Source organism: Lactuca sativa, chromosome 9, assembly GCF_002870075.4.
Source record: "Lactuca sativa cultivar Salinas chromosome 9, Lsat_Salinas_v11, whole genome shotgun sequence".
NCBI lineage: Eukaryota > Viridiplantae > Streptophyta > Magnoliopsida > Asterales > Asteraceae > Lactuca > Lactuca sativa.
In genome coordinates, this window is record NC_056631.2 from 46,673,869 (window position 1) to 46,700,682 (window position 26,814).

General features: G+C 39.8%; 1 protein-coding gene and 1 non-coding gene across 2 annotated transcripts; both read left to right on the forward strand.

Annotated features, from left to right (window-relative positions):
- Positions 1 to 22,684: 22,684 nt before the first annotated feature.
- LOC111919506 (probable receptor-like protein kinase At4g10390) lies at positions 22,685 to 23,894 on the forward strand. Its single transcript, XM_023915056.3, has one exon. It carries the CDS (start codon positions 22,820 to 22,822, stop codon positions 23,816 to 23,818), a length of 999 nt encoding a protein of 332 aa, XP_023770824.1. The 5' UTR covers positions 22,685 to 22,819; the 3' UTR covers positions 23,819 to 23,894.
- Positions 23,895 to 26,195: 2,301 nt separating this feature from the next.
- Positions 26,196 to 26,269, forward strand: TRNAP-UGG (transfer RNA proline (anticodon UGG)). Its single transcript has one exon. It is a non-coding gene; the product is annotated as a tRNA-Pro (tRNA).
- Positions 26,270 to 26,814: the final 545 nt, after the last annotated feature.

Genomic DNA, 26,814 nt, shown 5'->3' on the forward strand with positions numbered 1-26,814 from the left:
ATAAACGGTAATGTAAACTATATTTTTGGTAATGATGTCTGTCTTTGGGAAAATTACACACTTTTACAAACAAACAACATACAGAACATTCGGGCCTGGGTAGAAGGCTACTTTCTAGTAGAAAATATAGGATTTCCTAGGAGATACAAACATTACTACAAATACTTACAAACATTTACATCAAACATTTACAAACACTTTCATACAAACAATGACACTATAATACTTATGAAATCACCAGCTTTAATGTTGATCTATGCTTTCAAAATAACATGTATTCTTAGGTCACCAGTAGACAGGTACCGATGACCAGGTTTTGAGAAGACGGAGCTTTCAAGACTCGTCTTTATTTTGATTATTCATTTTTGGTGTCTTATAAACTACAGAACACAATTGTATTAAAATTATATTATTGATGCAATGGATGATGTTGTTGCTTGTTTACTATTATGCATTGTTGTGATATTGTACATGATGTCCTCCGCCCCCAAACGTTTCCGACGTTCCCGTTTGGGGGTGTGACAATATGTGAAGTATGAAGCTCAGATATGAAGAATTGGGGCTTAATCCATTAAGATGAAGCAACAGATTGAAGACCAAGGCGAGTCGATAGAGGGACTTGACGAGTTGGAACAATTTGTCCCGATTCTGTAAAGGGCAGAACTCGACGAGTCTAAGGAGCGACTTGACGAGTTGACTTGTTTTATCACGATTCTGTCGAGCATGAAAACTCGGCGAGTCAAAGGGATGACTCGATGAGTTGAGTCGACTCGGGGTGTTGACTTTGACTTTGACTGGATGTCGACTTTGACCTTGACCTTGATTTTGACGAAGGCTGAGCCGTGAAGGGGTCTTGAGTATAGAATGGTATCTAAGGGGTTGTTTTTGTATAGGGTATGAGTAGAGCCGGTTGCAGGAGCAGAGATGTTTCAACTATCTCACAAGACATTTGAGGTGATTTTTCCTCTTGTACGAACGGGTCGAAGGTACCAATGTCGGCACGTTTATGTATGTTAGTATGTCGGGCTAAGGCGGATGTCGGGTAAGGTCCGATGTAGGTTTATATGTTTCTAGACTTCAGTCCTATGCTGAAGAAAGCCCGAGGAATGTTTTTATTATTGATGTCTTTGTGATTCTTGCATGTGCTTGTCATATATGTTCCAGACTTCGGTCCGATGTCGGGGTAAGCCCGAGGAATGCTTATATGTTTATGTTATATGCTTTTAAATTTCGGTCCAATGTCGGGCAGGGCCCGAGTAATGTTTATATGTTTATGTTATGTGATTATGTTATATGTATTTGTTGATATGTATATCGGATTTCAGTCCGATGTCGGGCGGGGCCCGATGCTGGATCTCGGTCCAATGTCGAGCAGGGCCCAATGCTGGACTTCGGTCCAATGTCGGGCAGGGCCTAATGTGGCAGGCAAGTCCCAATGTATGTTATATGTGATTATGTGTATGGTATGTGGTAGTTTGGGGAGACTCACTAAGCTACGTGCTTACAATTTTCAGTTTTGGTTTAAGGTACTTCCGATAGCAAGGGGTCGAGCTGGGGATGATTGCAGTGCACACACCATTTGTTTAGCCTGGGATGTTTATACTTTGATATATTTGAAAGATGTTTATGATATTTTGAGATACATGACTTATGATTTTTATATGATGTTTGATATTATGGTTTTCTTAATGATTTAAAATGAAAATTTTGGACTGTATTTTTGGGATGTTTCAACTACTTTTTCCTCTTCAAATCTTTCTAAATTATCGAAGTCACAGTTAGACAAAACTTCTTATGGGAGGAGATGGGAAAAAGAGGAAACTACATTAGGTGGCATGAAAAAGTCTTTTGTTTAGAAAATGATGGGGTATTAGGAATTGGTAGTCTAAGGACTTTCAATCTTGCTTTATTAGCAAAATGGTGGTTGGGAGAACGTAAATAGGGGGATAATATGTGGTGTAATGTTATTACCACCATTCATAACTACAAAGGTACTGATAAATGCAAACTTGCCAAGAAATATAGGACATGTGCCTAGTTAGATATTGAAAAAGTTTGTCACGATCTTTCAGAAACTGTCTCCTTTTCCAAAATGTGTTGGACGCGTTGTGTCCTTTAGGGGCACATGTCGTGTTCCCATTATTGGCACAGTATAAACAACGATTTTCAGCCTCCTGGTCATCCTTTACCCTATTTGTAACATCCTGTTTTTCTAGTTAGAATATTTTGGGCTTTCCGAGTAAAACAAATTCTTTAATTTAAAATAAAATAGTGACATAAATAAAGAAATGAAAGTATATAATTTAGAATAATAAAGATAGTAAAACTTGTTTCTAAATTAAAGTAAAAAAGCATAGAATTTTTGGAAATAAAATGAGACTTTTGTAGTGAAGAACCAATTGTGCCAAATTAGAGAAACTTGTGTTTCACTAAAAATGAGTTATTATAAATTTTTGAATGAGTTGGGGATCAATATTGCAAAGATTTTTAGAAGAGGGACCAAAATTGTCAATTTACCAATTTGTGGTGGATGGTTCACGTCTGGTTGTGAGACGCGCCAAATTGGCAGCACATACCTGATATTAAATGGCGATTAAACAACCTCATTTCTTATTCCTTTACTATCTTTAACACACTTGATTTCCACCTAAAAGCCTAACCGCTTGGTCGAAATTCATCCCGAATCCATGGAGTTTTAATGACTAAAATTACTAGATGATGCCTTGCTCAATTCCTTTCCTTGTCTTTCTTGGAAGGTAGCTTTCTATCATTTTCTCCCAAATTCATATTAGGATTCTGTAGGTATTACAAATCTGAAATTTATGCTTAAATTATGTTGTTCATGTCAGATTATTGTTGTGGTTTCATTCTTTTATCTATCTCCAAGCTCCAGTTGGTTAACAGGTGTGATATTTCTGAGTCTATATGATCTTTGATGGGTTTCGAAAACCTTAGATCTTCAAATCGGAGTTTCATGTTCTTGTATTGATGTAAGCTTGGTTTTGTGTTTTGTATAGGAATTAAAGTATTAAACTTTGATTCTATGATCCGTTTGTCAACTCTTGGCTTATGGTGAGATTTCATGATGTTTATGTAACGTTATAAAATTTCAACCAATTTAAAATTTTCAAAAACAACCCAGTTTCATTAAGTTATTACAAAAAGTTTTCAATACAATTATTATCAGAGTCTTCGCAGAAACACATCATAAAACATAATCATGAGGAGCGGTACGATCACGCCTTTGCCTTGCCACGGTCTCCTGAAGAACCTGAAAAACATTAAACCACAACTGTAAGCCCGAAAGCTTAGTGAGATACCCCCAAGATACCAACCACATATACCATACACGCACAACATGCCATATCATAACAGAACATAGAACAGCCATGCACTTCGGGTCTACTGTGTGACTGGTCCGCCGTACCGGGCCTTCAGTCCACCTAGTCAACCCTCCGAGTCTAGCCATATACATCGAGTCTATAGTGTGATTGGTCCGCCCGCACCGGGCCTTCAATCCACCTGGTCCACTCTTTGAGTCTACAGTATGACTGGTCCGCCCGCACTGGGCCTTTAGTCGGCCTGGTCCACTCTCCGAGCCTCGGTACGTCTGGTCCGCCCTCTTGGGGCCTACAGCCTATCCAGACTGCTCGCTGGGCCTTCGGGATAACCGGCCCGCCATGGGTATGTTGGCCTACAGCACAAAGCAGGACCCACCTCAACCAAACTCCAATCAACAACCATGTGCACATAAACATATAATCGTATAACAACAAATCAACCAATCTAGAAAATCATATACGCAACACATCCCTACCAGGATTCCGACATAACCGGTCACTAGCATAGCATCATCCTATAAACCAGGACACCGACCCTAACCAGGTCTCTAACATATACCATTGTAACTACCAAGATGCAAACATAACAAAGCAATAACATAACAATAACTACCGGGATTTCCATCCGATCAAGGGCCGACCTTGGTGCCGTAGACCCTGTCGATATAGTGAGGATAACTCTCCTCGTAACTGCCGAAACTCTGAACTGAAAAAGCAGATTCCCAAACCACCGCCTCACCAAAAATCCCGAATTATCCGAAGCAGCAAAACAATCATTAGTCCAAGCACAATATCCTTCCAAGGGTAAATTGACCAATTCACCCTTGACTCAATCTGGTCCAAGACTAAGGCCCAACACTAGAATATAAAGGGCCCAACACTAGGTAAGCTTCTCAAGCCCACTAGTGACCCACTAACGGCCCAATTTGCTACATTGGGCCCAATCTCTTAATGGACCGCAACCTAAGCCCACCATATAATCCTTGGTCCATAAAATATGATTTCTGATGGCCCACTAAGGCCCAAATACCCAAACATGCCCCAAACCACGGCCCAAAAACTCATGATCCATGTAGACAGAGTATGCGGGGGCGTACCTCCCATGTACGCTAAGCGTACAGGCAGAATGGTGAGTACGTTGGGTGTACATCACTTTACGCGGGGCGTAAACCCGCTAAACTTAAAGTCTTCATAAGTCCTTAATGGCTTAAGCTCTTAAGCCCAAACTTCAGATCCAACGACCAAACATGCATAGGATCCAAAAAGTCTCAAACTTTATCACTTGGGACATCCATAAAGCTCTTAACTCAATGTCTTAATCCATTAAGGCCCATCTATATCACATATGAGATAACCAAAGCCCTTGGGACCTCATTTTTCTTACTTAAGACCTCTCCTAAGGTCTAAATGGACAACTAATCTCAACCAACTCGAATCGTGCATCAAGATGAGGCTTTTGGGACAAGAAAGATGTCAAAACTTCATAACACCAAGATCCACACAAAATAAATGTCAAGCAAGAGACTTTATACCTCAAAAGGGTCTCAAAAGATGATGTCTTTCCATATCTACAAGCTCCAACCACTCAAATCCTTCTTTGACAACTTCCTCTTTCTTCTCCTAGACTCTCCTTTGCCAACACAAGCTTTCCAAGGTCAAACACACCCAACAATGGAGGTGGGACGGCAATCTAGGATTTCTGAGGATAAGAGAGTGCTTATGGAGGCTAGGGTAAGAACCATTATGTTCCTTATATAGTGGCTGACCCTAAATTTCGGGTTTCTGGATGATAGACATACGCTGGGCGTACATCTAGTACGATGGGCGTATGTCGAGAGACCTCCACGTTCCTTTCCTTCACTACGTTGAGCGTACATCCAGCTTATGCTGGGCGTACCCAGCCAAACACATGCATGCATGCTTGGCATGCATGGGACCCCTTTGCTAAATTTCCCCCCCTTTAGGGACCATTGTTGCCCATATATTTAATTTACAACATCTCCTCCATCATAGGCCGTTCTCGCCAAACTCTATATCCACATCAAGGACCGAAACGCCCTTACTCTTGCTCTTGGGGACCCAAAAATAGATATTTCAAGAACGGGGCGTTACAATTCTCCCCTACTTAATTTAGGCTTCGTCCTCGAAGCCTACGACAGCATACCCTTCATAACAACTCCTGCACTGCAGACTCCGATTACTCAATCAACTCAGGTTCTTGCAACCTTATCACCGCATCTTCTATATCATGGTCTCAAGTTCCTTGACCTTCGACTGAAATCTTTTATACTGCCCTCAACACCGGTCCAAATTACTTCTGAGTTTGTTAACCTGCTGTCTCACCTTCCTCTGTTCCAAATCTCTAATCTGGAGCCACTAACCTCCTCCTTTTCCATGGAGACTGAAAATGTGCCTGAGCATCACTCAAAATTGCCGCTACCTCAACGAGCAGCCAACCCGCAGGTACTTCCGTATATCCAGTACAATCCAGTACCTCCTACTAATGACTGAGGCACGACGGTCATCCATTTACTCCACTTCCTCCCCTAACGGAGGACCCACGCTCCTTCCGGAGCTACATACCTTTTCCTTTCTAGGAAATCCACTCAACTACTCTTACGCGCCTGCGCGTGCCGCTGAGCTAAACTCCATTCTACACTATCCATGTAGAGCATCTGCTATTCTCGAACTTCACCTATTCTGATTCTGCCCGCAAGGACTCTCGGGTCCATGCACTGCCTTCCACTAACATGATCAATACTTGGGGCCAGACCATATCAATTACCATATCCAGGCGAAATATTCCCTCATTCTCCTCATACAGATCTATCAACACACGCAGAGTCTTCAGCATGACTGGACCGCCTTACCAAGCCTTCAGCCAATCTGGACCACTCTCAGAACCTTCAGTAGGTCTGGACCGCCCTCCAGGGCCTTCAGCCTGTCTGGTCCGTCCTCCAAGCCTTCGGCCTGACTGGTACGCCCACCGGCCTTCAGTGTATCCGGTCCGCTCAACTAGCATCCAACATTCCGAATTATCCCTCCAGGAAAAACTCTTCCATGCATACTGTTCTAGCCCTCCAGGGGCTCTGGACTCGGACCCCATCCTACATACTCAAACCCGGCCTGATCCCAGGCCTTCCACAATCAATCACCCTTTCTCCCAAACCCTTGGTCTGTATCCCGCCCCAACTACCTGTCACTTGCTCATACCAGCCTACACTCTTGGCTGACCAAACCGCTGTTGAATCCCCAACAGCTAATCGACTACTCATGCTTATCGACCTTCCGGAGAATTTCCAATTCTCCCCCACTTAGAGCACTGACTAAAACCACCGGTCGCCATCACCGACCTCCTTTAACACCCTACACATCACAATCCATTACACACGAACTGATTTCCACTAGGACGAGCAACCTTCATAAAATTACATATCAACACTGATCATCTCGGACATTGAAAGAAACCCGACATTCAGCAAACCACTTCTCAGACTGAAGATGTTACCCGAATTTCAGACCAAAAGACGGATTTCCCACTAATAACCCTCATGAATGATAGACAACGGAATTTCCATCACCAAGCCCTCAACCATACCATAACCCTCAAGGAACAACGATTACAATACCAGAAATCACACAACGAGACTAGAAGAAACACAATACTCCATAATAATCACGAGATAAATAAGACATCAAGAAAGAAACATACCCGCAGCTGCATCCGGCAATGCTCTGACCTCCTCTGCTGTAAGCTGAAAAGCACGGCCCTGAGCCCTTGGGGGCTCCGCTCCACCCTGACCTCCACCCATAATCCTCAAAGTGGTCGGTGCTGGAGCCTGCACCGGTCCTGCAGCAAGCTGTGGACAGTTGACCCTCAAGTGTCCAACCTGATGGCAGTGATAACAAATCCTCAAATCCGGAATCGGGGCTGTCTGCCGACAATCCCTCACATAATTCCCCTCCTTTCCGCACTTGCGGCATGCACCACTGGACCTACAAACTCCGGTGTGACCCTTCCCACACTTCCCACAAGCGCGGCAGCTCTGATCTCCCAATCTAGAATCAACGGTCTTGGACCGTTTCGGCGCCGGCTGCGACTGTGCTAGGGCCTGCCTCTTCTTTCTCAACTGCAACTCAATCTCCAACTCATGCCGCCTGGCGGCCTCCTGCAACTCTAACAAGGTCTCGCACCTCTGCGGAGACACAAACTGCCTGATATCCATCTTGAGCATACTCAGATATCGGGACATCTGATCCTGCTTCGAAGCAAACTCAGGGCAAAGCATCGCCCTCTCAGTGAACATCCTGGTGATCTCCGTCACCGAATCCGAATCCTGCTTTAGCTCCAGGAACTCTTAATCCAAGCTCTCTCTCTCAACCCTCGGAACATAACGAGTGCTAAACATCTCCCGGAACTGATCCCATGAAACTGCAACCCTCTGCGCATCCGAAAATGACCCCATGGTCAATCTCCACCAATCCTTCACCCCGAACCTCAACAGGTTCAGAGCACACCTCACCCTCTGATCAGCAGGGCATGAACACGTGAAGAAACACCCCTCCACGTCCGACAACCATCTTATAGCAACAATCGGGTCCTGAACCCCATCGAAGGTAGGGGGCTTCGTATTATCGAAGTCCCGATACTGAAAACCTCGACCGACTCCTCCCCTTGCCGCTGCTACAGCTGCTGTAGCTGCCGCGGCAACCGTCTCTGTGAGAGCCATATAGCGCGCATGAAAATTCTCCACCATGGCGGTCTTGATCGACCCAAGCAGTTCCGAAAACTCGGCCCGGAACAACGCAGCAACCTCATCATGCAGGATCTAACGAATCCTAGCGTCCAACTCGCCTGTGCTCATCTGACTAATAACCTCGGGCGGTACTAACCCACCCTGACCACCCTCTCCTGCTCCCGGTCCTGACCCGGATCCACTCCCAACTTGCCTCGTAACCACCATACTGAAAAAAAAACATCGCGAGATCTCAGATACTTCCCACTATCCCGGGAACCAACCCCCAACCCAACCCTAGAGGTTGTGGCTTCTTTGATACTCGTATGGGTCCTGTGCTTTCAGTAGTACGGGCCCATACTACCTTCCACACCTACCCATATTTATATCAATTATCACCACAACACCCTAGTGAAGAACATACATAACAAGCACTCAACCCTCACTCCTAGAGGAACACTGGAAATCTCTCACAGAAGAAACCCTAGGCTAGCAGGCATCATAAATCAGGCAACATTATCATGAAATGCTAAAGATCCCTAGCCTAGTACTAGCATGCTGTTCTATCATAGCTCAAAAACAAATATCATGTATGGTATTTTGGGGTTACTTATTGGCTCCGGCTGATTGTACCTTCGCGTCCTCTTTTACTCTTTTTGAAAACCATTTTAAAATCTCGTTTGAAAACTCTCCTTGGTTTCAGACTGGATTCACACGAATGTTCCTCCAATTCACGCAAACCAAGGCTTTGATACCAACTTGTAACGCTCTAAAATTTCAACCAATTTAAACTTTTCAAAAACAACCAAGTTTCATTAAGTTATTACAAAAAGGTTTTTAATACAATTATTATCAGAGTCTTCCCATAACCACATCATAAAACATAATCATGAGGAGCGGTACGATCATGCCTTTGCCTTGCCACGGTCTCCTGAAGAACCTGAAAAACATTAAACCACAACTGTAAGCCCGAAAGCTTAGTGAGATACCCCCAAAATACCAACCACATATACCATACACGCACAACATGCCATATCATAACAGAACATAGAACAACCATGCACTTCGGGTCTACTGTGTGACTGGTCCGTCGTACCGGTCCTTCAGTCCACCTAGTCAACCCTCCGAGTCTAGCCATATACATCGAGTCTATAATGTGATTGGTCCGCCCGCACCGGGCCTTCAATCCACCTGGTCCACTCTCTGAGTCTACAGTATGACTGGTCCGCCCGCACTAGGCCTTCATTCGGCCTGGTCCACTCTCCGAGCCTCAGTACGTCTGGTCCGCCCTCTTGGGGCCTACAGCCTATCCATACTGCTCGCTGGGCCTTCAGGGTAACCGGCCCGCCCTGGGTATGTTGGCCTACAGCACAAAGCAGGACCCACCTCAACCAAACTCCAATCAACAAACATGTGCACATAAACATATAATCGTATAACAACAAATCAACCAATCTAGCAAATCATATACGCAACACATCCCTAACAGGATTCCAACCTAACCGGTCACTAGCATAGCATCATCCTATAAACCAGGATACCGACCCTAACCAGGTCTCTAACATATATCATCCTAACTACCAGGATGCAAACATAACAAAGCAATAACATAACAACAACTACCCGGATTTCCATCCAATCAAGGGTCGGCCTTGGTGCTGTAGACCCTGTCGATATAGTGAGGATAACTCACCTTACAACTGCTGAAACTCTGAACTGAAGAAGCAGATTCCCAAACCACCGCCTCACCAAAAATCCCGAACTATCTGAAGCAGCAAAACAATCATTAGTCCAATCACAATATCCTTCCAAGGGTAAATTGACTAATTCACCCTTGACTCAATCTGGTCCAAGACTAAGGCCCAACACTAGAATATGAAGGGCCCAACACTAGGTAAGCTTCTCAAGCCCACTAGTGACCCACTAATGGCCCAATTTGCTACATTGGGCCCAATCTCTTAATGGGCCGCAACCTAAGCCCACCATATAATCCTTGGTCCATAAAATATGATTTCTGATGGCCCACTAAGGCCCAAATACCCAAACATGCCCCAAACCACGACCCAAAAACTCATGATCCATGCAGACAGAGTACGCGGGGCGTACCTCCCATGTACGCTAAGCGTACAGGCAGAATGTGAGTACGCTGGGCGTACATCACTTTATGCGGGGCGTAAACCCGCCGAACTCAAAGTCTTCTTAAGTCCTTAATGGCTTCATGAACGACCCAAAGATTAAACAAATTATCAATCAATGACTGTAAATAAGAACAATAAAGATTCACAAAGAAAACTTTCACTAAGAATGATAATCTCACCAAGAGATTATCATATGCACAAAGCGGCTATTAGGGTTTTTTTGAAAGGCGTGCTTATCACAAATCGGAAACAAACGAATATATACAACTATTCTAGGCTATCCCTACAAATCAGGGATATACCAGCTAACTAATAGACGATAACTATGGAAATTAGATAAGTACTAAATTTGTTATAAAATGCTGAATATTAAGCTATACATTGAACAACTGATACGCTGACGCTGAGTGACCAGTTTCAAACATCATCATATTACAAGGTTTGACCTTACAATCTCCCCCAATATGATGATGTTCAAAACCAGCTAGACTAGAACACCTCTAGACAAAAATTCTTCATACTCAGCTTCAGCTTCTACTTTTACTGGCCAGTAAGGACTATCTAGCAGCTCCTCTCTTCTATTCAGTAATTCCATAGCAATTAAAATATGAAATTCTCCAGAAAGATCTTGATGACTCATGCACATTTGTCTTAAGCCAACAAGATGAGTTGTTGGAGCCCTTGGAATCTCTGCAGTTCGCTGAAAACACATTTTTCTGTTCTTGTCAAGATAAAACATTCCATGTTCAGGAACAGAAATGAAATGATGTTGAACCGGCTCAACACCAATGGGAAGAGAGTTGTTTAATTCTTTAGCACCAAAATTTAGAACCAACACATCTTCACCATCAACCTGAAATCTGGTTCTTCTGTACTTTGGAATTGAGGAACCCTTGCTACTGAGAACGCTCTTTAGGAACGAGATCAAGACGCTGAACTTTCTTAATCAGTAAATGAAGAGCACAAGTCAATTCTGAAGAAAAAGCTGAAGTTTGCTTGGATGCCAACTCGAGCAATTCCATCCATTCAGAGAGTCCATATCTGATCAGCTCATCTCTCTTGACAACTTCAGTGTACGGATGTTGAGGACCTTGACGAGTGATCAGCAAAGTAAGAATTTTCTCGTTACGAGGTTTTGAGGCTTTAACTTTGATGATCTTATCATTGCTCACTCTTCGTTTAAGAACATCTTGAAACCTCTTGCGATCAATCCTGTCGAGAACACTATCAGTCCTTGACTTACTGCTACTGGGAGGAGGCTGTGAAGATTTAGATTTGGACTGATATTCTAAAAACATTTGCATCTGAGCTTCAAAGGATCCTTTGGCCTAAAGTTTGTGCTGGATGAGGGATTCATCAGCTTGAGCAATATTCTTTAGAAGCTGAGCTTTATTGGCTTCATCAAGGATTTGCTTAACTTGATCAGGGGACATGTTCCATTCAACTGCCAAATTGGATATGCTGACAATGGACTTAGATTTCTTGCTGGGAAGAGAAGTGTCAGCATGTGAATCAGATAATTCAGTATCTGCTGCCTTGCGCTTTCGAGATAAAGGATGAAGATCCTCGCTAACTACATCTGAGTCTTCACCTTGAACTGGCACAGTGGGATCAATGAAGTTCATGTCTAGCATCTGACACTCATCATCATGTTCATCTTCATCATCATGCTCACTATCTTCAATAAGCTTTTCAGTTTCTATTAGTCTCTCAGAGTCGTGCACAGGCTGTGGTGGCTCGGTCTGGTTTAAAATGTTGTCTTCAGATCCATGCTTAACAGAATCAGTTTCTCCCCCTTTTTGATCATCATCATCATTTGGGTCAGGGGAAGGAGTTGACAGAAGAACTCCCTTCAGTTGGTTGACATCAACCTCAATACGTAGAAGCCGCTGACTCATGTCTCGAGTCAGTGTAAGAAGCTCATTAAACGCTGAGGCCGGGATATGAATAAGTTGAGTACCTGGAATTTCTTATGATCGATGTTGCTCCCCCTGAGATGGTGGCTTCCCTTGAGATGGTTGCTCCCCCTGAGCAGATGGCTCCCCATGAGCTGAACGAATCCTTTCAGTAACAGAGATGGTATGGTGAGAAAGTTGAGGAGAGATATGACCACCTTCTTGACTAGGATCAGCTTGTATTTCAACATTAGTGTCATTGATATCAACAGCTCCTTCGTCAGTGTCAGCGTTTAGTGAAGGAACAGTATATGGATTCGCGATCCATTCTCTCATCCGATCAGAGATGCCGATGTCATTTGCCAGTGGATCATCCTGATACATTCGTACTGACATGCGTGGGCATTGGATGGGGTTTCCAGAGTGGGAGTAGTAGGCTTCAGCGAAAAATTTATCCAGGACAAGAGCAATCCAGCGTGGAAATGGAACATGATCAGCTCGTACATTGGCACGAAGAAGTTGGACAAGCTGATCAAAGAAGAAGGCCCCATAATTAAGACGTTTGTTGAGAAGAAGGGAACATACAACTTGTTGCTCAAAGGCACTCAGTTGATCACCACTACGAGATTTGTGACCCATACATTTGCAAAGTGCCCCGGTGAAGAACTTCCATCCTGAAGTCATACATTGACGCAGAATGAGAGCTGATCAAGCACCAGCCTTGGAGTGATCATAGCCCAGTTGATCGAAAAGGCGTCGACAACGTTCAATAGTTGGAAGCTCAGAGAATAGTTCAAAAATTGGTAACCTGAGTGCAACATTAAGAAGATCAGCGGTGATGAAAACTGAGTGACGGCTACGCCCAATAGTGCCTGAGATGACGTTGTTTTCATTACTAACCATTGCGGTGTAGTAGAACTCACATACTTGTTCGGGAAAGAACTCTGATGGAACCTCACTGATAGCGTATCAAAGTCGGCAGGATACTAGAAAATTGACAAAATCATCAAGTCCAAGACCGCGATGAACATCTGGTATATCAGGGTTGAAGACGACATTTTGTGGCTTTGATGTATATGGGAAGAGGAGGAGAGTTTGGAGCTGGGATGACTCTTCTTGAAGTGGAGGAGAAAGTAAACAGTGATGCCGCCATTGAAGAGAGTTTGGATTCTAGGGTTTTGAAGAGAGAGAAGGAAGTTTGAATTATGGGAGGAAGGTTTGAGAGAGAGGTGGGGAAAAGTTTAAATATGGGATTAAGCGGTTTTAAAAAGGTAATGATTATCTTTTTCGAAAATAATTGCGTATCTTAACAAACTGTCAAATCAAAAAATAGTCGTTGGGTAAAAAGAGCTGTTGTACTGAAGATGAAACGACAATCAGTGTCTGCGGAAGCACTGAGATCAGTCTCACTAAATGTTACATGCTGAAAGATAGTATGTCGTCAATTCAAGGTACAACCTGCTTGTTTAATGTTTGCAAGGTGGTTGGTGCGTGTGATAGATATTGGTTTAATTATCTAACCATTGGCACAGAGTGTTGAGTCTTTATCAGTGAGTGGTGCTTCTTACTGAATCATTAGACACTGAGTGAGAAGAAGGTGAAGAGAGGATTGTTGTGTGTGATAGACCTTGGTGTTTTGGTCTAACCATCGGCAAAGACTGTTAGACTCTCATCAGCATGTGTTTTGTCACACTGAATCACAGAATCAGTGTAAGATTGGTAAGAAGGGATAGTTGTGTGTGATAGACCTTGGTGTTTTGGTCTAACCATCGGCAAAGACTGTTAGATTCTCATCAGCATGTGTTTTGTCATACTAAATCACAGAATCAGTGTAAGATTGGTAAGAAAGGATAGTTGCATGTGATAGATCTTAGTGTTTTGTCTAACCATCGACAAAGAGTTTCAAGTTGTTATCAGTGTATGGTTTAATACAATGAATCATTCAACTTTAGTTTAGAAGATTTGTAGAAGAGATAAAGATAAGAGATCATACAATGTACTCAGCATGGTGAACATCATCAGCACATCATCATCAGCAAAAAAATACATTAGTTTATAAGACAATAGCAAACATTAGTAAAACATTTTTTAATACAGAGTGATCATTCCAAGTTCTCCAATAATGTGAGAAGTAGTTTGAGTATCAAGGGCCTTGGTGAAAATATCAGCTAGTTGATCTGAAGTCTCGACATGTTCAAGAACAACCTTGCCCTTCTCAACATTGTCTTTGATGAAGTGATGTCTGATCTCGATATGCTTTGTCTTTGAGTGCTGAACAGGATTCTGTGTGATCTGAATGGAACTAGTGTTATCATAGTATATAGGAGTCTTTGTGAATTTAAGCCCATAGTCTAGAAGCTGATTCTGAATCCATAAGAGTTGGGCACAACATCTCCCAGCTGCAACATACTCAGCTTCTGAAGTGGAGATAGCTACTGAGGTTTGCTTCTTGCTAGACTAGTTGATTAGTCAATTTCCAAGTAAATGGCATCCACCTGACGTGCTCTTCTTGTCTAAGTTGCATCCTGCATAGTCAGAATCAGTGTATCCAAAGAGTTCAAGTGCTGAGTCACGAGGGTACCACAATGCCAAGTTCTGAGTTCCTTTTAAGTATCGAAAGATGCGTTGAACTGCAATAAGATGAGACTTCTTGGGATTAGCTTGGAATCTAGCACAGAGAATGGTTCCAAACATGATATCAGGGTGACTTGCAGTAAGGTAGAGAAGAGATCCAATCATTCTTTGAAAAAGAGAGTGATTAACATCAGTGCCGGTGGGATCAGCGTGTAGCTTATCAGTCTTGGACACCGGAGTAGGAGCCGGTTTGCAGTCGCTGAGAGAGTACTTAACAAGCATGTCAGCAATATATTTACTTTGACAAATTGAGATACCTGATTTTTGTTGCTGAACCTCAAGACCTAAGAAAAAGGTCATATTCCCCATCATGCTCGTCTCGAACCTTTGAGACATGATCTCAGCGAATTCCTTGCTCAGCTTCTCATTTGGAGAGCCAAAGATGATATCATCGACATAGATTTGAACAAGAATCATGTCTGAGCCTTTGTTTTTGATGAAGAGAGTATTATCAATTGCTCCTCTTCTGTAGCCATTTTCAAGAAGATATGATGTCAGTGTCTCATACCAGGCCCTGGGAGCTTGCTTCAGTGCATATACAGCTTTATCTAGTCTGTACACATAGTCAGGGTGCTCTTTGTCTTCAAACCCTAGGGGCTGTTTGAGAAATACTTCTTCTTCTAACACACCATGAAGAAATGTTGTTTTGACATCCATCTAGTAGACAATGAAGTTCATATATGAGGCATATGCGAGAAACATTATGATTGCTTCAATGTGGGCAACTGGAGTAAAAGTCTCCCCGTAGTCAATAGATTCAATTTGAGTGAACCCCTGAGCAACAAGTCTTACTTTGTTGCGAGTAATAATACCATCTTTATCAACCTTGTTGCGGTAGACCCAGCGTGTTCCGGTGATGGTCTTTCCTGATGGTCTGGGAACAAGAGTCCAAACCTTGTGCCTTTCGAACTCATTTAGCTCGTCTTGCATGGCTTTAATCCAGTCAGCGTCTTGAAGAGCTGAGTGTATCTTGTCAGGTAAGATCATTGAAACGAAATTAACATACATGCAAAAATTATTAGATACACGAGATCTGGTTCGGACACCATCATGAACATTCCCAATAATTTGATCAATAGGGTGATCTCGATGTTCAGGAGCTGATTCCAATGGATTTGACATTGAAGTGTTATTACTGAAAGGAACATCAGTTGCAGGAGAATCTTCAGCTTCAAGGGTTTCATCAGCATCGGACAAATGAGTTGTCGAGCTGACCGCAGTACCTTAATTTACAGAACTTGGGTCTGAAGCGATAGGATCAGGAATAATAGCTTCTTCTTCAGTATGAGAAACTTCATCATATGGGCAAGAGAGAAGCTCTTGAAAGATAGAAGAGTAATGAACTACTTTTTCATCAGTGTATGATTCTTCATCAAACTTTACATGAATGGATTCCTCAATGCACTGCCCGTTCACATGAAAAACACGAAAAGCCTTTGAAATAGATGAATATCCAACAAAAATACCTTTGTCAGTCTTAGGCTCAAATTTTGATCTGGGATCACGTTGATTGAGAATATAGCAAACACATCCAAACACGTGAAAGAAAGATACGTTTGGATTTCGACCTTTCAGCATCTTATATGGTGTCTTCTTGTGAACCTTGTGAATTAGAGAGGATTCTGAGTATAACATGCTGTATTAACAGCTTCAGCCCAAAACGACATAGGGAGACCAGCATGTATCATCAAGGTTCTTCCTGCCTCAATCAGTGTTTGATTTCTTCGTTCAGCAACTCCGTTTTGTTGAGGTGTGTGAGGAGCTGAAAAGTTCTGCCCAATGCCTTTAAAATCACAGAAGTCTTCAAGAGTTGACTTCTGGAACTCAATGCCATGATCACTCCTTAGCTGCTTAACTTTGAGACCAGTCAGTGTCTCGTTTTGACGAATCAGGGAGATAATTTCCTGTGCAGCATGACCTTTCTTCTTCAAGAAAACCACCCATGTAAATCGAGTAAAATCATCCACAACCACCAGAGTATACTTGTTTCCTCCTAGGGAACGAACAGGTATAGGTCCAAACAAGTCCATGTGAAGTAAATGAAGAGGAACGGATATGCTAGAACATGACTTGGGTTTGAAAGATGACTTGGTTTGCTTTCCTTGTTCACACGCTGAGCACACCTTATCTTTGACAAAACTGAATTTTGGGAGACCTCTAACCAGATCTTGATTGGATATTTTAGATAGATTCTTAAAGTTCAAATGTGAGAACCTTTTGTGCCAAATCCAGTTGAGATTGGTTTGAGATTTGGTAAAAAAAACATTGCATCAGTTCCGTGTCACTTGAGAACATGTCGACAACATATATATCATCTTTTCTGCTTGCTGAGAGTGCAATGTTCTTGTCAGTGTTGATGACTCTTCCCTCCTTCTTTGTAAAATGAACTTCATAATCAGCATCACACAATTGGCTGATTGAGATAAGGTTGTGTTTGATCCCCTTTACATATGAAACATTCTGGAACACCACATTGTTGCACTTGATGTTCCCATATCCTTTAGTAAACCCCTTTCCATTGTCACCGTATGTAACTGCATGACCACTTTTCTTGACATAGTCTTCCAGGAGAGACTTGGATCCTGTCATATGTCTTGAGCAACCACTGTCTAAGTACCAAAGATGCTCTTGACCCTGCAGTGCTGAGAAACTAGTTAGAACACACTGACCCATTGTAAAATGGGTCATTCACAAAGTTATTTGACAATAAATTATAACACTCTTTAGGAAGACAGTTCAAAGAATTTGATTTAAGAGTCCATTTTTCATTTCTAACTTTGATGTTGTTAGCTCTTAAAGATGTTTTATCAAATGTGCATTCACTGATCTTGGAGAGGTATCACAACATCTGTAACAGCTTATCAAACAATGACTGTAAATAAGAACAATAAAGATTCACTAAGAATGATAATCTCACCAAGAGATTATCGTATGCACAAAGCGGCTATTAGGGTTTGTGAAAGGCGTGCTTATCACAAACCGGTACAAACGAATATATACAACTATTCTAGGCTATCCCTACAAATCAGGGATATACCAGCTAACTAATAGACAATAACTATGGAAATTAGAGAAGTACTAAATCTATTACAAAATGTTGAATATTAAGTTATACACTGAACAACTGATACGCTGACGCTGATACTGACGCTGAGTTATGCGCTGACGCTGAGTGACCAGTTTCAAACATCATCATATTACAAGGTTTGACCTTACACTTAAGCTCTTAAGCCCAGACTTCAGATCCATCAACCAAACATGCCTAGGATCCAAAAAGTCTCAAACTTTATCACTTGGTACGTCCATAAAGCTCTTAAATCAATGTATTAATCCATTAAGGCCCATCTATATCACATATGAGACAACCAAAGCCCTTGGGACCTCATTTTTCTTACTCAAGACCTCTCCTATGGTCTAAACGGACAGCTAATCTCAACTTGAATCATGCATAAAGATGAGGCTTTTGGGACAAGAAAGATGTCAAAACTTCATAACACCATGATCCACACAAAATAAATGTCAAGCAAGAGACTTTGCACCTCAAAAGGGTCTCAAAAGATGATGTCTTTCCAGATCTACAAGCTCCAGCCACTCAATTCCTTCTTTGACAACTTCCTCTTTCTTCTTTTAGACTCGCCTTTGCCAACACAAGCTTTCCAAGGTCAAACACACCTAACAATGGAGGTGGGACGACAATCTAGGATTTCTGAGGATAAGAGAGTGCTTATGGAGGCTAGGGTAAGAACCATTATGTTCCTTATATAGTGGATGGCCCTAAATTTAGGGTTTTTGGATGATAGACGTACGCTGGGCGTACGTCGAGAGACCTCCGCGTTCCTTTCCTTCACTACGCTAGGCGTACATCCAGCTTACGTTGGGCGTACCCAACCAAACACATGCATGCATGCTTGGCATGCATTGGACCCCTTTGCTAAATTTTCCCCCATTTAGGGACCATTGCTGCCCATATATTTAATTTACAACATCTCCTCCATCATAGGCCGTTCTCGCCAAACTCTATATCCACATCAAGGACCGAAACGCCCTTACTCTTGCTCTCGGGAACCCAAAAATAGATATTTCAAGAACGGGGCATTACAGTTTAGATGAAGTTCTAGTTTCAGTGGTGATTTTGGGTAACTTAGGGTTTATGTATTCAAATTCATGGTTCCAATGCCGACCCTAGATTGGTTATGTTATTATATGTGATACTAGTATGTACTTGTATATGTATGCTTATTGGGCGAGGCCCGTATCTCACTATTACTTGAGTGTGGACGCGGCCTGTATCTCATTATAATCCGAGTGTGGGCGGGGCCCATATCTCATTGGGTGGAGACCGTTATTCGAGTGTGGGTAGGGCCCATATCTCATTATTATTCGAGTGTGGGTGGGGCACGTATCTCAATTGGTCGAGGCCCGTTATATGATATGTATGGTATGTGGTATCTTGGGGAACTCACTAAGCTTCGTGCTTACGGTTTTCAATTTATGTTTCAGGTACTTTGGTTTTCAATGGAAGACCTCAGGATGGTTGCAGGGCACACACCACATGTTTCCACATTCTGTGATGTACTTTGATTTAATAATGTTTTGATAAATCTTGGCTACCTTGGTTTTATGGAAATGATATGTATTAACCATTTATTAATCAAAAAACGAAAACTTTATATCCTTATTTTTGGGATGTTTCACAAAACTTAACCATACTTCAGATCCAATACTTATTCCATCAAAGGGACACTGGAGATCCATAAAGTTGACAACTTTATGGACCATAAACTCTATAAACCTAGACATGAAAGATAATGCATAAAAACATAAATCTAAGCTTATTGATTCATAAAGCATTGAACTTGGAAACTCATAAGGGTCCAGAAGGTGTGAACATGAATGATGGTAAGGCATGAATGTTGAGAAGGTGTACTAGATGCTCTTCCTCTTCTTCTTCTTTGCTTGAAATCACCACAAATGAGCTTAAAATCAACTGTGGGGTGCTAGGGTTTCAAGGGGAGTATTATGAATTGATGAAGGCTGAGGGTAGGCAAACCCTAGCCCTCATTTCCATTAAATATGGGAAAAACCCCGAAAATTAGGGTTTGTCTCGCAATCGGTCTCACTTTGTGACCTATACATGGTCACGTGGTGAGTATTGAAAATGCACGTTTTTTCTTCCATTGGGGTCAGGTCGTCACACATAAGTGCTCATGTCGTGACTTGGGTTAAACTCCAAGCAAAAATGTTCAAAGATTTAGAAAAATGTTTACCTAAATCTGGGTGTTACAATTTATGCATAATTGATTTGTACAAAAGGCTTTATAACTTATACATCTTAAATTCAAGAGATGATGAATATGCTTTATAATATAGTGTGTACGTGTGTGTATGTTTGTGTGTGTGTGTGTGTATATATATATATATATATATATATATATATATATATATATATATATATATATATATATATATAGGGGACGGTTCACTTGATATTAAAAAAATAGAGATCTTGAGATTCAACATTAGTCACATATTTCTTATTTGCCACTCTAATGCTCCAGTGTACACGTAACACGGGGTATGCCTAATCATAAATGATTATATGTAAGAGAGGTATAATCATATATGATTATACATGTTTATATATATATTCCTGATCATAAATGATTATACATATATGTATGTTCACAGATTGAGTAATCATATATGATTACGATAATTGGTGGCAGAAAAGGTGGTGGTGGTAGAGGTGGCCATGGTATAAGTGGCAGGGGTGGCAGTGGTGCGGTCGGTTAGTGGCAGAGGTAGTGGTAATGGTGGTAGTGGTGGCAGTTGTGGTGATGGGATGGTGACTGAGGATAAACGAGCGGGCGATGCTCTATAATCATTTTTTTATTATTACTGACTTGTCGCGCTGGTATGTCGGAGGGTTAGAATGACAGATGTGAAATATGTGGCTAAGGTTGAATCTCAAGATCTCTATTTTATTTTGAATGTCAACGGAACCGCTCTCTCTCTCTCTCTCTCTCTATATATATATATATATATATATATATATATATATATATATACACACACACACACATACACACAGCCACTCTAGTGTCATGTGCTTAAGAGCTTGTACCCTATTTTGTTTTATGTGTTTTTAATTAAGTGGATGAGAAAGATATTGTTTACATATGTTGTGGGTTGGAAAATACGAAAGAAATAAAATAGAGAAAAGTTGATATGACAGTGGGTTGAGTGGGTTGAGAGTGATCTACTCCCTCCACCCTAACACCTAGTTCCTGAGTTTTAGCAAAGAAAAGAAAAGAAGAGAAACTTGTATATTTTGTTTCCAAGTTGGAAAGAAGTGAAAGGAAATTAAATATTTTGTTTATTTCTCTTCTCCAAATTGGAAAAAAAGTTAGGAGAGAAAATAATTATTCTATTTCTTTCCACTTGCTTCTTTCATTAAAACTCGGAACACCACTTTATTTTACTTTCTTCTTATTTTCATTCATTTTCCTGCGTTTCCCTCGTTATGTTAAATTCGGGAACAGGGTGTAAGGCCTCGTTTGATAAATATATTTCCAAGTCCAAACAAATCTTTCTGGATGAATGAACTGGAAAGACGATTTGATTTGCACAAAAAGGGTTTTTCCTTGTAAGATATGTCATTCCCAGAAAACCCAAAACCATATTTTTCTGGCTGAATGAGTCGGAAAGACAATTATGCCCCGAACTTTGTCTCTTTCTTTCTTGGATTATTAATTTATTTTCTTTCTTTTTAATTTTTGTTTTATTGGATTATTACTTTTTAATGGATTATTATATCTTAATAAATATTATTTTTAAAATATATTATTTATTTATTAATAAATATTATTTTATTAGATTGTTAATTCCTTTTAAATAATGTTTTCCAATTTGCTTTTTATGGATTATTTATTTTTATTAGATCATTAGATATTAATAAATATTATTTATAATATACAATTATTATATATTAATAAATATTACATTATTGGATTATTAATTTCTTTTAATTCATTTTTATTTGATTTTTTTTTTACACCACCAACATCATCTCATCCTAATTTATTCTTAAAAGATTTTATCTATCCTACCACTATCGGACATAAATCAAGTCAAAAATCACATAGTGGGTTATAAAAATAACTAAAATGGTTAAAAGAATGACAATATATCATAAACTTGAAAAACAATAAACTAAAAACAATCTAATCTACATTTTATTTGGATTTTAATTGATTTATGTATAATTACTTTGTATGACAATTTATATTTGAATTTTTAAATAATTGTTGTGTAATTTTGATTTTGTACGACAATTTGTATGTTTTTATAATCATTCAGCAATTTCATCTATCATAGTATAAAACAGCAGGATAATGTGAACATTTTCTATCATTAAATAAAATAAGATGTATAATCAAACAACATGGTTTCTTTCTCAGTCATAAAACTTTCTCAGACAACACTTTCAAAACAATAATTTTCCGGACAATAACTATCAAATGGGACCTAAATATCAATTTCGGACCGAACTTTTCAAAATCAGTTAACATCTGTGTCCGTGTAGGTGCGTATTTATATGTCATGTATCGTTCATAAAGTAATTTTACAAAATTTAAAAGTATTTTGTAAATTTTATTTTACAACATAGATAATTGGTTCATAAAAAATTTCGGGAAAAAAATATTACAAAATTTGTAATATGTATATCATACTATTTTAGCCATTTTAGTAGTTAAGATTTTTATTTTTTGTGTTGATTAAGCTGAGTACAAAATATCATACCAACAATAAAAAATTGCTAACACCTTTTGATACTGTTGTCTGTCGTTCGTCAAACTAGTCAAACATCTCTCAGATTTGATGTATTTAACTCTAACCTGTAAACCACGACACATTTCACCTTCCTCTTCCCTTCCATTGCGGGTCCGGCCATACACCAACTTCTTCTATTCCTTGTACGTATACTGACACCACTCTCCTTAAATAATCTCTTTTCTTCTCCTTCAAACTTCAATTCACCTTTCTTTTCTTTAACCAACTTTCGTTTTCCCCCTATGGTTTTCCTCAACCCATTCGCTTGTTTTGCAATCTCTGAAAAAGTGGCGGATTGTGCTAGCGAAGATGGTGTCGGCAGCTATAGCACCACCGAAGCTACTCCTACAACCTATGTAAAGAAGTTTTCATGGGAGGAGATAAAGAAACACAGCAGGAATTTCTCCAAAGTTATCGGCTCCGGCGGCTTCAGTACTGTCTACCTTGCTCAACTTCCAGATTCCGGCTTCACCGCCGTCAAGATCCAATCGGCTTGCACCGAGCGGCTAGCCGAGATTCACGACCAAGAGCTTCAAATCTTGCTCCGGCTAAAACACCCAAACATCGTGAAGTTTCTTGGACACTGTGATGATAGAGAAGAAGAGCGTGTACTTTTGTTTGAATATGCATCGAAGGGTACTTTACATGATACTCTTCACGGATGCAACACCCAGACGCTGACATGGAAAGCCAGAACCTCGATCGCTTTCCAACTTGCGGAAGCTTTAGAATATCTTCATGGGATGCAGATTATTCATGGAGATATCAAGGCTTCTAATATACTTCTAGACGATCAAGAAAATTGCAAACTTTGCGATTTTGGATCAGCTAAATTAGGGTTTACTTCCATGGTTTTACCTCCATCTTCAACGAAGAGGAACAGAATGATAATGGGTTCACAAGGTTACATAGATCCGCATTATATGAAAACTGGATTAGTTTCAAAGAAGAACGATATTTACAGCTACGGGATTGTTCTTCTAGAACTTATTACAGGGAGAGAAGCGTTTAGTTTGGAGAGGAAGGAAACGTTGGTTGAGATTATTGGTCCGGTGGTGAGAGGGGTGGTGGGAGTTGAAGAGGTGGTGGATCCACGGTTGCGTGGGGCGGATTTGAAAGAGGTGAAGGCTATGGTTTCCATGGCAGAGATGTGCATTGGTTCTTCACCCATGGTTAGGCCTTGTGCAAACGAGATTGTAGCATCCATGAGAGACAACTTTGAATCCATTTCTCATTTGTAAAGATGGTGATGATGAGATTAGAAACCGATTCTTGTTTGTAAATTAGTAAATATATTATTGGTTTTGTGGTTTTAGATGATGTGATTGTATTGGATCTTCCTATTCTATCATCAATCATCGATTCTGGTTTGTGAATTCATACATAAATATTATACATGTTGTTTTGATGCAAACATAAACATACTAATTACTTTTTGATAGCTTTTCATAGTTACTGTTTCTTTTTAGTGTTTATGGTCTTTCATTAATGCATGTTGACGTTATTAAGCGTTTAAAAGGGATTAAAAAATTGGAACTAGGATGAGTAGAAAATGACCAAGTCATTAATTAATTAAATAAATAAAGTTATTGATTAAAAAAGTAAAATGATGATGGTTGTTTGAACAAAAGAGATTTTAAAAATGTACTTTTTGCCTTATATTATTACTAACAGTTTAAAACGTGAATTAAAGAAGTTAGGGAAAATAAAGAATTTGAAATAGAATGAGTAGAAAATGACCAAGTCATTAATTAATTTAATAAATGAAATTATTGATTGAAAATGACAATTGAACGAACATCAAGTCATCTTCATTTACTTTCTACTTCTAGCGCTTCATCGATTATTATTAATTTCTTTTAGTTGAACGTTCAAATCAAAGTAAGCGTGATTTGCGACCAAGTAATTTTTACTTTTTGTTTTTAACTTTGTATTTAGTAATACAAAAACTATTAATACTACTATTTTGTCAAGTGCTTGTATAATTGTTTTTATACAAAAGAACTTTATGACAAAAAAACAAACCAATGAATAAATAAACATTATGAACACGATTTAGCGTATGTATTATACATTTCTCGCTTTTAAAAATTTTTGTGTACCTCAACACTTTAATTTACACTCGGTCTCTCTTTTTTTTTTTTTTTTTTTTTTAATTAATTGTTATTGTTTAATTCAAATACTAATAATTATATTTTAAGAACAAAAAAATTTCTAAAATTAATTATAATTTAATAAAACAAAAACATTCCATAATAAAAAGTTACAACGTTACTATAAGTTATGATGTTTAACAACAATCCAAACAGCATCATAGGCTTACTGTGTAAAATATAACAGCTTTAGCATCGATCATTCAGACGTTCAATAACAATGTTAGTTTGATTTTGGTGGCACCACCCTAGCCGGCATGATGTTCCCTCCGGCCACCGTCCTCCACGTCGGGCCGCACTGTCCTACAGTACTTCCATAACACATAGCCGTATAAGTTATAAGTTGTTAACATGTGTTTTATTTATGATTTCACTGTTTCAAAAAACAAAACTTCACTATTTAGCTTTATTAAGCCGGTAGACTTTTCAAGCTCTATAAAAGCAAGCATATATGTCCTTTTTAATCATTATCTTATTCAAAAACGATTTTTGTCCTAGACAGCTCGATTATATTGCCGAACAGTTAACGTCATCTATTTGTATTATATACTACAAATAAAAATGCAACCATTCTTATAATTTTGACCATGACACGTTTAATTAAAAGACTGAAAAATCCTCAACCATGTTATGGGTTTGGATGCGGGTTTTGTGTAGACCGTATATATGATACGGTTTACTAATTACTATTTCTCAAAACATTAGAACTATATAAACCTTGCTAATCAGAGAAGTTTAAGATAAATATAAAATTGATGAATATTCAAAATTGACATGAATGTTTTGTTAACAAACAATCTAGAATATAATATCGTTCCGTTCAAGATGACGCCTATGCTTGCTATTGCCCTCTAACTAGAGTCGTTTTGTTCGTCCAATGAGTTTATAGGTCTGAGATAATAATATAATAATATATTTGTAAACACAATTAAAACAAAACAAGTAAAAGAATTCAATTTCCATCTAAAGCTGTCCATAATTAATAGACCTTTCGACGGACACTACCTACACGTCGAAGTAAAAAACTACAGTTGGCCGCTACCAAAGTCAAACATGCTATCACCCAATTGATAATGACGTAACATATCATGGAAGGGGATGATTTTTTATTTTTTATTATTTTGTTTCTTCTCAATCTTTGGTGTTTCGATCATTTGTCCGATTGATCGGGTTAAATTTCAATATAACGGTTTTTCTAGAAACGTTTTTGGTTGGTTTTTAAGATAAATCGTAGTTCTTGGACATCAAACTTATCGGTATATAATTTGTACCTACTCTAATTTAAGAGAGTCCAAAACATTGTTTCGGATTGCAATGTGTACTATATGTTGCCATTTTTCACCTTGAATTGGTCAAAATATGCGGACTTTCTTACTTTTCGTGGAGGATTAGACCCAGTAACTGGAGGTCTATGGCTAACTGATACGGCACACCATCATTTACAATGACACTGTAGACCAATGGAAGGGATGTAGCGCAGCTTGGTAGCGCGTTTGTTTTGGGTACAAAATGTCACGGGTTCAAATCCTGTCATCCCTACCTATTACTGCTCCTTTGAGCAGTAACGAGGGATTTTTTGAGATCAATGGACTCCTGACGTATACGAAGGAGTGCGGTTCGTTCGATAAATTCCTACCTCTCTATCTATCTCTGAGATGTTTGGATTTTTCAAAACTCCATGGACATGCAGGAGAGAAATGCTATCCCCACTCGGACCAAGACAGAACTTTTACTTGTTCAAATAACAATTAAGGTGAAGCAGGTCAGGAACGACGAATCTCTTTATGATAAACAGATCCGCTTTAACCATTCAGCCATGGATGCTTAGCGGGTCATAGTGAATGACCAGATTCCAATTCAAATGGAATCTTTCAACTAAAGCAATGAGATGCTTAAATGGAATTCTTTTAGTTCTAATAAATATAAACTAATAGGTGGGATTTTAAAATAACCATTTAAGTGGTATATTTTTAGATGTCCAAAATCTTGTTTATTTCTATGGTGTTGTTTGTTTTGGAAGTGGTTAAATTTCTTTTGTTTCTTTTCATGTTTGCCGAAGAAGACATGTAATTGAGAAACGTCTA

What these genes read in the sequence shown, in the direction of transcription:
- LOC111919506 (XM_023915056.3), top strand. Translation starts at nt 22,820, where the DNA reads ATGGTTTTCCTCAACCCATTCGCTTGTTTTGCAATCTCTGAAAAAGTG.